At 43.7% G+C, this 15,130-nt stretch overlaps 2 protein-coding genes across 3 annotated transcripts in view; one reads left to right on the forward strand and one right to left on the reverse strand.

Moving 5' to 3' along the window:
* LOC124674499 (pectinesterase-like) overlaps nucleotides 1-15,130 on the forward strand; it is a 65,897-nt gene that overhangs the window by 19,783 nt on the left and 30,984 nt on the right. The gene's annotated exons all lie outside the window — the stretch shown is intronic.
* On the reverse strand, nucleotides 3,254-4,712 carry LOC124674500 (protein ALP1-like). Its single transcript, XM_047210544.1, has one exon. It carries the CDS (start codon nucleotides 4,710-4,712, stop codon nucleotides 3,375-3,377), a length of 1,338 nt encoding a protein of 445 aa, XP_047066500.1. The 3' UTR covers nucleotides 3,254-3,374.

Below are 15,130 nucleotides of genomic sequence, written 5' to 3' on the forward strand. Positions count from 1 at the left end.
TGTGTTGGATAAAATAATTGAATGTACTCCCAACATGAGCGTCAAACAATCTCAGATTCTAGATAAATAATCCCACTAGAAAGTCCTTTTCAGGTGAAAATTTGCTCATCGAGAAATGGAGATCCAGCCACGGTCAAAGCTACTGAAATATTCAGACGTGCTACATCAAACATGTGGCAGAACATATCGAGATACAGGACTACGAGAGACTACAAAGTGCAATGTCAAAGAAAACACACCGGACATGCTACACTAAACATCAACTACTGCATCTAAAAAAATCAACTGCTAAGCTGACAAGAATAGAGAATTCGATAGAGGCAACTCCGTTACAAGCTCCGCATTACTCATACAGGAAGCAATCACGGTGATGTTGGCGAATACAGAGTAATATGTACACTATGGAGAACTGCAGAGCTTTCACAAATTGTCGAACGAATTGTCCAGGCGAATTGCGCCCTGTAGGCCGAGCAGACGTGTAGATCCTAGGGGAGGTAAGCTTCGAGCGTATTGAGTCTGGAACATCACCACACGAAAGGAGCTGCGAGGAGAACTACCAAAGCCTTTCGGGTTCATGCAGATTTTGCTCCCATAAGCCGGTGGAGATGTCAATTTGAAAAATCCAAGCATCGCTGATGATGGATTTTCAAACAGTCCAACACTTCTGCTTGGAAAGTGCATAAATGGAGGAGCATTGCATTTTGGGCCGATTCCATTTTGGAGCATTGCATTTTGGGCCGATTCCATTTTGGAGCAATGCATTTAGGCCTATTGCACGGATTTTCCATCCCTACCCATGGCCTCTCAGGGCCGTCCAATCAAGCCAACGACATCTAAAGATACAAGGCCTCGAGAATGACCGGAGGGTCAGATGGTTAGCTCGAGTTGGTGGCTGCCCTGCAACCTGGGTTTGAATCTCCTCGAACGCGGATTTGTGACTCATTTAGCTTCTTCTATAAGAATATGCCCTGGGTGCTAGTGCACATGGGTCTTTTTTTTTTAAGATACAAGCCCTCACAAACTTGTCCATGTTGAGAATTCTGAGGCCTCCAAAAAAAATGTTGGTCTACAATATACACACCGCCGTCCAAATGACTTTGCACTTTCCGGCGGAGAACTTCTCGGTGCCTGCCCAAAGGAAGCCTCTAATTAAGTTTTGGAGTGAAATATGATAACTGAATAAACTTGTACTATCTGCGGAAGAGAGGATGTACTATCTGCGGAAGAGAGGATGAAGACAGATAACATGACAAAAGAAAGCATGAGAAAAGTTTGGGAGCTGCCACCCGAAGAAAATCTAAGAAGCTGGGGAAAGAGTGAACTCTGGATATTTTGTATGCCTTAAGACCCGAGATCGTGAGAAAATGATGATGATCGGCCTAAACCCTGGAATCTGAAAAACAATGCCATCTTTAGCGATGGCAAGGCGTGGATACTGCATACAAAGGCTACGAATTCAACTGATCCTGTGTGGATCATTGAGAGCGACTGCACAGCCCTAGTGTAAAAAAGCAAAGTCTTCTGAAAAAGATCGCTCTCACACTTCGAGTGCCATTTCTGACATCCATCGCATTGTTACTCTGCTAGCTGATTCCAAGTTCAAGTAGGTTGCAAGAGAGGACAAGAGGCCGGCTCATGAGTTTGCTAGTTTGAGCCGTAGAGAATGTACCACTGGTGTTTCGCAAGGCACAGCCCCTTCCTGGGTCTTGAAAGATTGTAACCATTAATCCATTTGAAGTTATTGGAAATCACCAGTTCGAAAAAAACAAAATGTTCATTGCAGCAAATGGCGAAATTGTAAGCAGCAAAATCCTCATGGAGATCCAACCAGAGTCTACTAAGCTACTGAAATATTCAGACATGCTACATGCAAACATTGTGGCAGAACAAATGGAGATGTAGGACTATGTGAGATTACAAAGTAGAATGTGAAAGAAGACACACCGGACATGCTACACTAAACATCAACTACTGCATCTAAAAAGAATCAACTAGGCGGTGGAGATGTCAATTTGAAAAATCCAAGCATAGCCGATGATTGCTTTTCGAACAGTCCAAGACTTCTGTTTGGAAAGGGCATAAATGGATGGGCAATGCATTTTGGGCTGATTCTATTTTGGAGCAATACATTTCGGGCCTATTGCACGGATTGATGCAAGGCCTCACAAACTTGTCCAGGTTGAGAATTCTGAGGCCTCCAGAAAATGTTGTTCTACAGTATACACACCGCCGTCCAAATGACTTTGCACTTTCCGGCGGAGGCCTTCTCGGCGCCTGCCGAAAGAAAGCCTCTAATTAAGTTTTGGAGTGAAATATGATAATGTGCAAGAGAGGATGAAGACAGATACAATGGAACAATGAGGTGTACTAAATCAGCGTTCTTACGGGAAAGCATGAGAAAAGGTTGGAAGCTGCCACCTGAAGGTAATCTAAGAAGAAGCTGGGGCAAAGAGTGAACTCTGGATATTTTGATTGCCTTAAGACCTGAGATCGTGAGAAAATGATGATGATCTAGTGGAGGGCCAGGAATCTGAGAAACAATGCCATCTTTAGCAATGGCAAGGCAGGGATTTCTCATTAGCGCTAACAAACATCAGGAAAAGTAAACTGCTTGAGACTGAAGATACATAGGAGAAGAAACCAATTTTTGAAAGGAAATTAAGGAGATCAGACCGGGGAACAAAAAAGAAGAGAGAACCATCAGATGGAAACCACCAAAGGAAGGCTAGCAGTGCCTTAGCGTGGATACAAAGGCCATGAATTCAACCGATACTGGGTGGATCATTGAGAGCGACTGCGCAGCCTTAGTGTAAAAAAGCAAGGTCTTCTGAAAAAGATCGCTCTCACACTTCGAGTGCCATTTCTGACATCCATCGCATTGTTAATTTGCTGGCTGATTCCAAGTTCAAGTAGGTTGCAAGAGAGGGCAAGAGGCCGGCTCATGAGTTTGGTAGTGTCTTGAAAGATTCATTTGAATCCATTTGAAGTTAATGGAAATCACCAGTTCGAAAAAAACAAAATGTTCATTGCAGCAGATGATGAAATTGTAAGCAGCAAAATCCTCATGGAGATCCAACTACTGCCAAAGCTGCTGAAATATTCAGACATGCTACATCAAACATTGTGGCAGCAGAACAAATGGAGATCTAGGACTATGTGAGATTACAAAGTACAATGTCAAAGAAGACATCAACTACTGCATCTAAATAAGAATCAACTAGTGCATCTAAATAAGAATAAGAATCCAACAGAGGCAGCTCCGATACAAGCTCAGCATTACTCATACAGGAAGGAAGGAATCACCGTGATGCTGCTGAATACTAGAGACTACTGATAGTATGTACACTAGACTAGGGGAGAAAACTGCAGAGGTCTCACAAACTGCTGACCGACTGTCTCTGGGTGCGGCTTAGCAGGCTGAGGTGCACAGCAAGAACATCCCGGATCCTCTCCCCTTCCCTGTCGTTGTCTCCCTGGTAGTCCGGAAAGGCGTCGTCGCCGGCGTCCACCGGAACAGCATCGTCTGGCAATGGCTCGCCGAGCTTGACGAGAAAGTTGTGCAGCAGGCATCCCGCGACGACGACGTACGGCAGCGCCTCCTGGCAGTCGCCCTTCCAGGGTTCCCCGAGAAGCCGCCAGCGCGCGCGCACATGGGCGAAGGCGTTCCGGACGAGCTGCGCCCCGTGGGCGTGCACGCTGTTGAAGATCCTCTCCTTGGACGACGACGACATGTCGTGGTGTCTGGAAGTCACGGTGTTGTCCCTGTACGGCGTGACGAGCCAGGGGAGCAGCGGGCAGCAGGCGGGCGCGAGGAAGTAGCGGGGCACGGAGCCGCCGATGAGCTCGCCCTGGGGCGCGTTGGAGAGGACGAGGGCCTGCGCGGCGCAGAGCTTGGTGCGCGGCAGGATCTCGGGGGGCGGGGCGGAGGGGTCCCAGCCGACGGAGACGTCGAGGAAGCGGCCCTCGGCGTCGACGAGCGCCTGCGCGGTGACGGCGGCGGCCCCGAAGCGCGCGTAGCCGAGCGCGCCGCAGCAGTTGGGGAGGGAGAGCGCGCAGAAGCCGGGCACGGCGCGGGAGATGCGGTCGGGCGCTGCCAGGTCGAGCAGGGCGGCCAGGCGGTCGGCGACGGCGCGGCAGACCTCGTAGAAGGCGCGTGCGGCGATGGCGGGGGATGGGAGGCCGAAGCGGCGCGCCACGGCCCGTGCTGGGGCGGCGTGGGCCAGGCGGTAGAGCGCGGCGCCGAGCTTGTGGGAGGGCGGGAGGGAGAGGGCGGAGGAGGAGGAGGGGGGGTCGGAGAGGGAGAGGCAGTGGAGGAGGTGGAAGAAGGCGGGGCGGGACATGCGGAAGGCGTCGCGCCAGGCGGCGTCGTGGAGGGGGGAGGAGAGGAGGCGGAGGAACCAGGAGGATGGGAGGGATGAGGGCGGCGGGGCCGGCGGGGAGAGGGAGAGGGAGGTGAGGGTGAGGGTCTGGAGGTGGAGCGGGAGGAGGGCGAGGAGGCGGGAGACGGCGCGCGCGGCGGCGAGGAGCAGCGGGTCGAGCGCCAGCGCCTGGGCGGGCCGCAGCAGGAGGTCCCGGTCCGACGCGAAGCGCAGCGACATGGAGACCGCGGAGGCCAGGTCCGCCAGCAGCGCCGTCAGATGCGGCGGCGGCGCCGGCGGGCGGGGATGCGTCGCAGGAGGATGGCGGGAGCGCTTGCCGCGGGCGGCGACCATGGTGGGGAGGCGTGGCGCGCGCGACGGAAGGAACCGTTGGTTCTTTGTGCGATGGTGGTGGTTATTGGCGATGGCGACGTGAGAGAGAGTGAGCTGAGTCAGTGGATGAGTGGAGCGTGGTGGGCTGGTGGGTTTAAGGCGGGCTCCTCTCCTCTGACCTCTGGTCACGCCTCGGGCCTGGCGAAGACATGGGCTTTGCAGTTTCAGGACTGTGTACGTGGTGGTGCGTGCCCGTGCCGGTCTCAGTTGAGGCAGTGGGAAGTGGGGGCACTGATTTCCTTTCCTTTCCTCGGGAGACAAGATTGTTACTGCCACCTTGTCGTCTAGCACCACGCCTGCCTCAATCGGAGCGACTTGCTCCATTTCGACTTTTACCGAGCGGGTAAGTCAGGTTTAGTTTGGGTCAGCTTGGGCCGGGTTCACGGCGGGCTGATTTCTTTTGTTCATCCGCCGCATGAGTTTTCCAGGATGGGCCTAGGCCGGACAGATGGGCCAAATTGTAGAATTAGGCCCAAACTCCTGTTCGAGAGAGAAAACCAACTCTCACAAAATAAAGCAGGCTTCAATGTGGCAACGGGGACACTAACAACTGGTTATTGTTCAATCATAACCATTTCCATGTAGGAAAATTTTCTCCGTCTCTATCCCCACTAATCGTCATGGGGCCAGTTCTTTTACCATCCCCATCCCCATCGGTAAACAAATAACCATCGGTTAACTATCCACGCTTTAGCTAGTAACTATGAGCCCAAAATAAAATCAACATGTTAGGATGACGGGGCTGGCCCGATGAGGAGTTTAGGAAGGAGAGGCGAACGTTTGTAAGTTGGGATTTGGGGGCTACGGCGGTTGGGGACGGGAGGGGAAATGTGAGCACAATATGATTAGGGTTTTCTGGTATCTATACATTTCTATTTTGTACCCTAGTGCCACATGTCATGTGCCTAGTGGGGATTTCACGGTTATCAGTTATGGATAGTGGTAACACATACCCATCCCCACCTTACCTAATGGAGAGAGTTTGCCTCCAATGAGACCCCACGGGGATGAAGTACTAACCAAACCCGTCCCCTAATAGGTGAATTAACCACCGGGATCGGGGAATGGAACCCCATTGCCAAATTGAAGCAGGCTCCTATGACCTACTATATATATCAGCTACCGTATAAAAAAAAGAGCAACCAACAAGTGACGCCTTGTTCTCTATCCTCTAATGTATCCATCGGATATTTTCTTCAGCAATATCCACATCTGCGTCCATATCTAGCGGATTACTAAAAGTACATACCATATTCTCTAAAACGGATGCAGATACACGAACTTGATGCGGAAATTATCCGTAAAAATTACATCCGTACCTATAGAGCACTCGCTGCACCGCGTAAGGGGTAGCGAGGGATGAAGCATGAAGAGTTTTTTTTGGTGGGTCGGCTCCGTAATCCATTTGCCCACGTTTCCATCGTGGTGGTCTTTTTTTTTGCTCGCTTTACCTGCAGCTGGTGAGGAAATATGTAGTGCGATTTTCTATTAATGTTTTAAAAAAATTGGGATGTCAAAAACCTTTCTTGTACATTTTTAAAATCAACTTTGGAAGACAAAAAACATAAATTTTGAAAATTGTTCGTATTTTGAAAACCTTGAGATTTGAAAACTGATTTAAAAACCTTCAAATTAGAAAAATATTCACATTTTACAAAAGTTACAAATTTTAAAAAGAAAAAAATAGATTGGAAAGGATTTTTCTTATTTCACGAACTGTTTACATTTGAAAAATATTCAAAATTAGAAAATTATCAAATTTAAAAAGTTTTGATTTACAAATGATCATCTTTGAAAATATTCAAAATTTAAATTTTCAAATAGTATTCCCAAAAAAGACCAAAAACCGACACAAATAGAAAAAAACAGAAGAATCCGAAAAAGAAAACCAGTGTACCGCTGAAAACTGGCCGAAATCTTCCAGAACCTTTCCAAACCGCTGGGGAAAATCCTACCTGGGCCGGCCCACTAGCGCTGGAAGCGTGCGCGTTGCTCCTTCACGCGACCGCAACGGGCTCGTATAGGATTTGCCAAGCGAGAGGACCAAACTACTTTTTTTGGGTAAAAAATATAAGAAGAGCTCTAAGCTCCCAGGGTTCCCGGCGTCTATGGGCGTCTCGACGGTCGCTATCGTGGGCCCCGCTCGGGAGTTTGCCGATGGTTTTCTTTTCTACCGTACGACGAAATTGTATAGTCGGTGCGATGTTTCTATCCGCTTTGACTAGATGTCTCTGTCAAACCATTCTCTTCGATTGGATAACATCAATTCCAAACAATCCTCTCGATCCCCACCGCCGCGCATGTCCTCGCTCAAGCCGATCTGCCCCGTCCGCCGTGGACTGCCTTTCCCATGTCCGCCAGTACCCGTGCCCGCCGCTGCAATCGATTTCCCACCATCGCCCGGAGCTTGAGGGAGAGGTTACGATGCCAATTTCGTCTCCACCGCCGCACACGCAGCTGCGTGCAAGTGGAGGTCTGATTTTCTATCCATGCCGCTCCTCCATGTCCTCGCCAACATGGTGCGCCAACCGTTCCTGAATAGCCCCAATACATAAGGGCGTCCTTCCGGACTCGCGTGCATATGCAGGTCTGAAATTCTGAACCTCCGTCGTGCCGGGTGTGACAACAGTCGGCAGCATGACCGGTTGATGAGTCGCACTGTCGTCTTCATACAGTGTGCTACTGCCTGTAGGATGGCCTGCAGGGTCTGCTGCCTATCTCGCACGGTCTCCTTTTTGGCCTAGCAAGGAAAGGAATAATTATGATGCTATGTTCTTTGTGCAGGTTGATTTGAACAAATTACCATTCAGATAGAATTCTTAATTGTAGCCTCATCAGGATTGACATAAGAGTGGCAGCAGGCAGTTTCATCATTGGGTGACAGGGTGAGCTGTTCCTTCTTTACTGGTTTATGTTAAGATTGTTGGTTACCTTTTCTCTAGGTTGGTCGAGGTTTAGTTACTATTTGGTTGCCACAATATCTCATTTTCTATCTTTTGATGTTAAAGCTTACGATAATTATCTATTACCAAGATTGGTTCTACCTTCAGCCTTCTCTTACAAAATAGTTAATGAAGCTTCATTTTGAGGGTCCAATGGTCAACCAAAGTGAAATAGAGAAATTTAGAAGCATTTTACTTGACTACATTTGCTTTCAAGTTTCAAGGATAGGAAATTTTCTCCATACCTGTCCGTTTGCTTTGATATTTAGGAGTATTTAAGTTGACTACATTTGCTTCGAAGTTAAAAGGCTAGCAAATTTTCTCCCTATATGTTCTTTGTATCTCTTTTCTTCTTTGTCTTCCTAGCTGCCACTGTGGGTTTGTATCCCTAAATACACAGTTGTTAGGGAACATGTAAGCTCCTGAATTGTTTTGCGGCGCTTCTAGGTTTGGTCATTCTTCGGCTTGCTTATGCGGCGTGGCCTCTCACTTAATAATTCACATGAAAACGCTTCCTTTTTCTTCGATCCATTGCCCTGAATAACTAAATAAGTTGATCGCTAGATACTGAAAGAGATGCTATATTTTTCAATGAACATTTTGTAGTGGTTTCCTGGATTCCTATTAGATTGATACGTTTTTGGTATATTGCAGATTGGTTGTATTAATACCCTCCCTGGGAAGTCAAGTTTACAAAAAAATACATAATTCTTTCCCATGTTAACTTGATGTTCAGTACATTATTATCATATTAGGCTCCTGAAACTTTCCATTTCTTATAGTCATCATTGCTATTTCGCGTAAAACTGACATTTCTATCAAAAGTTCCGTGTCAGTCCTCAGAACATGTGTCACATTTTACTTGATACTGGGGCAACTCAATACACCGTTTAGCTAAAAAACACCTTTAACTACGGCAGTGTATTTTACTTCAGCGACCAATTTACTGTATTTGATTATACAAATTGACTGCCAAGCAGTCATTGTTCCAGCGGATTAGTGGTTCTTTTCTCTATATTTGTTTGTATTATTCCTATTTTTGCATCTCAGTTTAATGCTTAGTGTGCAGAGCTATACTTTAATCGCTTTTTTACTTGATTGTTTGCATTTACAATGAGATCAAAATATATACGTTAAACATATTGTCTTGGCTTTTCTTTTACTTTGCCGCCTGATGGTACACCTAATGGTTCGTTGTCTTTGTCTTTCTGTCCTTTCCTTTCTTATTTTGCTTCTTCAGTATTTTGTACTCAAATCCAGCTTAACAATGGCACCTAGGCCAACTACTTGTGCAAATCAACTAGCAGTAAGTCATATGCACTTAACTCAGAACACTAACAACGACTTGATGTCATGTTGAAGTTGTTGTGCCTCTACAGCAAGCACTTTTATAAATTCTGGGTCATAATCTTGCTACAACAGTTGTTCCTGTACAGCTGTCGCCAAGCTAATCAGTATACACCTATTTATTCTTACCGTGTTAAATATTCAGAACAAATGTCCAGTCTACACAACAACATATCGGACTTTATTCTGAAAGAAGACATAAGAATCAGTTGACATAACGAAGACTGAAATCCGGGAAAAAGGTAATTCTGTTATCACCAGTGGTATGTATTGCTACCACATGACCAAGGTAGCGATGCGGTTGATCTCCTGTCTTTTAAAACACACCAAGAGATCAATCACATTTCACCGAATAGCTGAAAGAAAAGAATGAAATATCACGGTTTTCAGTTATAGTAGCACATTGACACAACCAAATCAAAATTCCTCCAGAGAATTTTAAATCTTTCCAAAGAAAGCTTCACGTGGACTTGGTGTGTAATGTGGTTAGCTAATGAGCTTATTTCTTATGATCATGTTGTGTCAGTGTTCTATGTATTTGTTCGCAATGATATGAACCAGGTTGTTTCTTCCGCTCGTGTTCTTATGGCTGTTGTTACCATTGGTTCATCTCAGATTGGTTCTCAGTTATTGCCTTTTGCTTCTTTATCCATCCATTGTCTGCCAGATCGTCTGTTCCTGTGCCTATTCATGTGCATTTGTTGCATGTTTTATTATGGGATTAATCTCTATTGTTTTCCTTTTGTGTTGTCCTCTTTATTTCTACAGTGGAGTGTACTCCTGTCTTGCTGGTTGCTAGAGTTGCTCTGTGAAGCCAAAGCTCATTCAAAAGCAGTGTTTCTTCTGCTAAGTGAGGTCTGCTCTCCACGTCTTAGATATCTCTCTATATGTGGTGCATTGCTCTCTTCTTTGCCGAATTGTTAGGTTTGCTTACAGGAGGACGCTTCTCTGATTGTCGAGTCCCTTTGTTCCGGAATTCATGAATTCACTGAAAAGCGTATCTTTATCGTTTGTTCGTTCATGCCTTTGCTTTTAGGATTACGGATCTTTCCAGCCTTCTCCATTTCAGCTGTGACATCTTTTACGATTACGAATAGAGAGAGAGAGAGAGAGTCCATTCCTATTGGATAACCGGTAGGCAACAGGTTGATTTTAGAAGAGCAAAAGTGCAATAAAAAAAGTTTTAAGAAGAGTTCTCTTATTCGTGAAAAAATTAAACCATGACCAGCGTGCCATCTACAATCAGATAATATCATTGGTGTCAATTCAACAGGAGGTGTTTATTATGTGTTATGCCATAGGTACATGGAAAACAACTACATGTCATACAATTGTCACATCTTTATTTTTTCGAGTACCCGCAGGAGTTCTGCGAGTTTTGTATTTAGATAGAAGAGGGGTGGGGCAAAGCCCAGTACACGGTGAGACCTACCATCCCCGGTGACCTACATGTCATACAATTGTCACATCTTTATGAGTTGATGGTCGTAAGTCTTTGTGGTTCCTTCGTCGGATGTTGCATCTTCGTTGACCCCCGGTAGGTCTACACCCTACTGAATGTTCACAATACATGTGGAAATTGAAGATTGGAGTTGGCCTGCAATTATAAAAATATAAACTATGCATGACAACTTGAGGTGCCTATCTACCAAAATCTATGTTTTCTCATGGTAGTTGTATGTTGCTATGTCAAGAGTAACATACAGGGAAGGTTTAATGATACTTGAAATTGATGAAAATGGTTTACTCACTACGTGTACTAGAATCAACATGTGGTTGATAACCTATAGCAGCATTGTTCAGCTACAACCGATTGGATCATGACTGGGGGTATTTCTGAACACATGCCTATAACTTCAAATATATTACCATTCTACATTTGTTTGTTGTAGGTGCTTCTTCGGTATATAAATTGTGTTGGTTTTCTCTTCTTGCAGTATTTACTCTGAGATGAATAGGACCGATGTTCCGCATCCATGTTCTACAATGTACTATGGATGGGACAAGTTTCACTTGTTTTGTCAATTGGGTTTCTGTGGTGGTCATGTGTGTACTTCATGTATCATGGGGGCTATGTTTGCTCCATCTGTTTGTAGCCTTCTGAGATATGGTCATGTGTACTTCATCAGCTGTGCTCCCTCAGGTTTTAGCCTTCTTAGATTACAACTACTGTAGTAACATGTGCAAGTATGTTTAATGCTATCTACTATGAATAATTAGGAGTATATTCATCTACTATCACAAGTAGCTAGCACTGACTGTTTGTTGACTGGGCTGAACGTTCGTTTGCGCTTGCCTATCGGTAGAGTGGGGAGCGTAGAGTTCTCCTGTGGGTACCTGCCGTTGTTTCTGTATTGTGCACATGCGGTCGCCGTCTCAGCATGGCAAGGGGTTGGCGCTTATGTTTTGTCGGCGTACATTCGATTCGGTCTTTGTTTTCAGCTTCTTGCTGCAACGGTGGTGCTCTTTAGGTCTCCTTGCTTTTCCTCTTCATGGTTGGTCGTGCTGCAGTTATGGTCTCTCTCCTAGAAAACAGTGCTAATATTCGAGGTCGGCGCAGCAGAGCGCGTTGGGCCCATCTAGTACGTTGTGGAAGGCTGCACGGCACGGGTCAAAAGTTGGAGTTTTCTCAAAAGAAAAGGAGTGATTGTGCCTCCACTATCAAGCTCTTCTCTGCCCAAGAAATACTTGGTAGCCAAGAAAGGTTGAGACTGGAATTGCAAAGCTTCTTAACTAAGGAACACAGTCAGTCAGAGTAGCATCTATAAATTCCGTCAACCCACCCATGGAAACTAATCCTGCTTTAGAAAGCACGGAGCACTAATTCGATGTTCATGACTATACAGCCAGAATGAAATCCGGAAAAAGACAACTTAGCAGTAAGACAACAGGAACAAAACATACATAGGGAATTATCTTACTGTATCATCTTTCTCAAATGTTCAAACACAAACTTGCAGTCGGATTTTCTAAAGGAACATCTCTACAACATTAACGTAATTGACTCATATAAACTTAACATTCTGTAAACATTCGAACACGGAAAATTACCACAATTTATATTTTTCTGACGGTAAATCTTCCAAATAGTAGTAGACATATTTCAAAAAGAGCACCATTTGTCATTTTTCAGCTCGTGCAATGAGAGTGGAAATAAAGTGTCCGCCCTTACTAAGATAAAAAATGATCTGTAAAATCTGTTCATATCTAAGATATGACGTTTCTTCTCATTGTGCTATATACTTCCTCATTGTTCAAGCACATTGGTTTCCGTGAAAGTTAGACAACACCAACTTTGACCAAAAAAGTTTATGGAAGAAATATCTATATCTACAACACTGAATTTATACTATATTAAAAGATAAATTATGGTAAATCTTGTGGTATTGATTAGATATGCTAGATGTTTATATTTTTCGTATAAACTTGATCAAAATTTACATGGTCCGACTTCGAAAAAACCTATTACGCATTATATTTCGGCGTAGAGGGAGTATGTCATCTTTTTACTATATGCGCTTTTGATAATTAGTTTTACATGCCTTATATTTTACATTAATGCGAAAATATCAAATGTAGCCCGGGCTACATGTAGCCCGGTTTTGTTTTTCCTTTTTCAAATTTCAAATTTTTTGATTTTAAAGTTAAAGAAAAATCGAAAAATATGTAGACGTAAAGAATGTTTAAAATCTTTTGGTGTGTAAATTTTCAGATTTAAATACATCATATATTGCCCTCAGTAAAAATAACAAAGTCTCACAAAATGACGAAATCTAGATTTTAGTGTACTGTTCACCAATGCTGAAATTAAAAATTTGTTATTTTTGCTGAGCCCAAAATATAACATATTTCAATATGAAAATTTACACACCAATAGATTTCAACATTCTCTACTTCAATATATATTTTTTTGAATTTTTTTAATATGTTTAAAATGTAATTTTCGTAGGTTAAAAAGTGGTCTACATATAGCTCGAGCCGCAAAAGTCCATTCTCACATTAATGCGAGTACTAATTGCTAGAGATGACAAAGTAGAAATGAGATTTCAACAGTATTGAAGGGCCTCCCGAGTCGCCTTGGGAGATTCAAGAGGCAAGGGTGACCGCCATCGCAAAAGGTGTCACCTCCCACCTCAAACTTCCTAGCCATCAGTCAGCGGAAGGCAACATGCCCATTTCCGCCCAACTCTTAACCGAATGTCGCCACGTGCATTCCTAATGTTTTATTGTCAATACAGATTGCACTATGTCACCTTCTATTTTGAAAAGGCCGTGAACTAAAGATCGAGAAGAATCATTCTGGGTGACTACATGAAGCCATCCACCTTTTTCATTGGTTTCAAGGGATGACCAAAGATCTTCCACTTGCTTCTGCTGCCCACATGAGCTTCACCATTAATATGACAACCATAGTGGCTACCTCGGGGTGAGGCAGCCGCACAAAATTTGGTGGGGAGACCGCTCTTTTGTACTGTTGTTAACCCAACCCCAACTAACCTAAACCGTGTGTCTTCGAGGGCGTGCGCCTCTAGCCATGCTCTTGGAAAATCTTGACTCTTTCCTATTTTCTTCTTTTTAAATGTTGGAACATATTATGTATCCTGACCAATGCCCACTGGTAAGGGTAGCCAAGTGCATGCTCCGTTAACCCCATTTTTAAATAATATAAACATCCTAGGTGATTATTCCAAACAAAACATAGCTAAACACATGTTTTCCTTACCTACAAAGTAAATTAGTTAGTGCCCTAATAGTTATTTCTTCCAATCCTCAATCTAGGATGTGTTAAGTTTTATGAAGACAAGAAGTTTACTAATAGTAACTCTGATGCGATATATGGTTTATATGATGCAAATTCTTATTCATGGGTAAGTATGCTCTAGTACGAATCTAACAACATCACTTTATGTCACATCAATTTCATATTGATGTATGAAGAAATTGTTGGCCAAAACTTTATCTTCAGGAAACTTAAATACATCATAGAGTGAGGAATTAAGCATTGATAAATCCGAGAGATAATGTAGTAAGGATTTATGTGCTAAATGCATCTTATGAGTATGCCTAGACTCTCAAATTATTATGTGCACTGAAAATATTATGATCTTTTCTGATTCAAAAGCTATCCCCTCTAAATATTGTTGGAGATATGCCCAAGAGGCAATACTAAAATGGTTATTATAATATATCTTTGTGTTTATGATAAATGTTTGCATACCATGCTATAATTGTATTAACCGAAACATTGATACATGTGTGTTATGTAAACAACAAGGAGTCCCTAGTAAGCCTCTTGTATAACTAGCTTGTTGATTAATAGATGATCATGGTTTCGTGATCATGAACATTGGATGTTATTAATAACAAGGTTATGTCCTTAGATGAATGATATAATGGACACACACCCAAATAAGCGTAGCATAAGATCACGTCATTAAGTTCAACTTGCTATTAGCTTCCGATACATAGTTACCTAGTCCTTCGACCATGAGATCATGTAAATCACTTATACCGGAGGGTACTTTGATTACATCAAACGCCACTGCGTAAATGGGTGGTTATAAAGATGGGATTAAGTATTCGGAAAGTGTGAGTTGAGACATATGGATCAAGAGTGGGATTTGTCCATCCCGATGACGGATAGATATACTCTGGGCCCTCTCGGTGGAATGTCGTCTGATTAGCTTGCAAGCATGTGAATAGTTCACAAGAGATGATATGCCACGGTACGAGTAAAGAGTACTTGTCGGAGACGAGGTTGAACAAGGTATGGAGATACCGATGATCAAACCTCGGACAAGTAAAATATCGCGAGACAAAGGGAATCGGTATCGTATGTAAATGGTTCAATCGATCACTAAGTTATTGATATGTCCAATTTGCATCACTATTTTATATCATAATTTGCTGTTATTCATTGATATATTTCATATTGGGACACAATACTTATGTTATTTCATCTATTTTGCATGTTTCATCATTATTGGAGGATCGAACACCGGAGCCGTGATTCTCGCTGGAAAAAGCACCGTCGTAACGCAATATTTCGGAAGATCAACTCGTGGAAGGAAATTATACCAAAAATCCTAT

This window comes from Lolium rigidum, chromosome 7 (genome assembly GCF_022539505.1).
Source record: "Lolium rigidum isolate FL_2022 chromosome 7, APGP_CSIRO_Lrig_0.1, whole genome shotgun sequence".
In the NCBI taxonomy this organism is placed as follows: Eukaryota; Viridiplantae; Streptophyta; class Magnoliopsida; order Poales; family Poaceae; genus Lolium; species Lolium rigidum.

Excerpts from the sequence above, each read along its gene's own strand:
- LOC124674500 (XM_047210544.1), bottom strand. The coding sequence starts at position 4,712 with ATGGTCGCCGCCCGCGGCAAGCGCTCCCGCCATCCTCCTGCGACGCAT.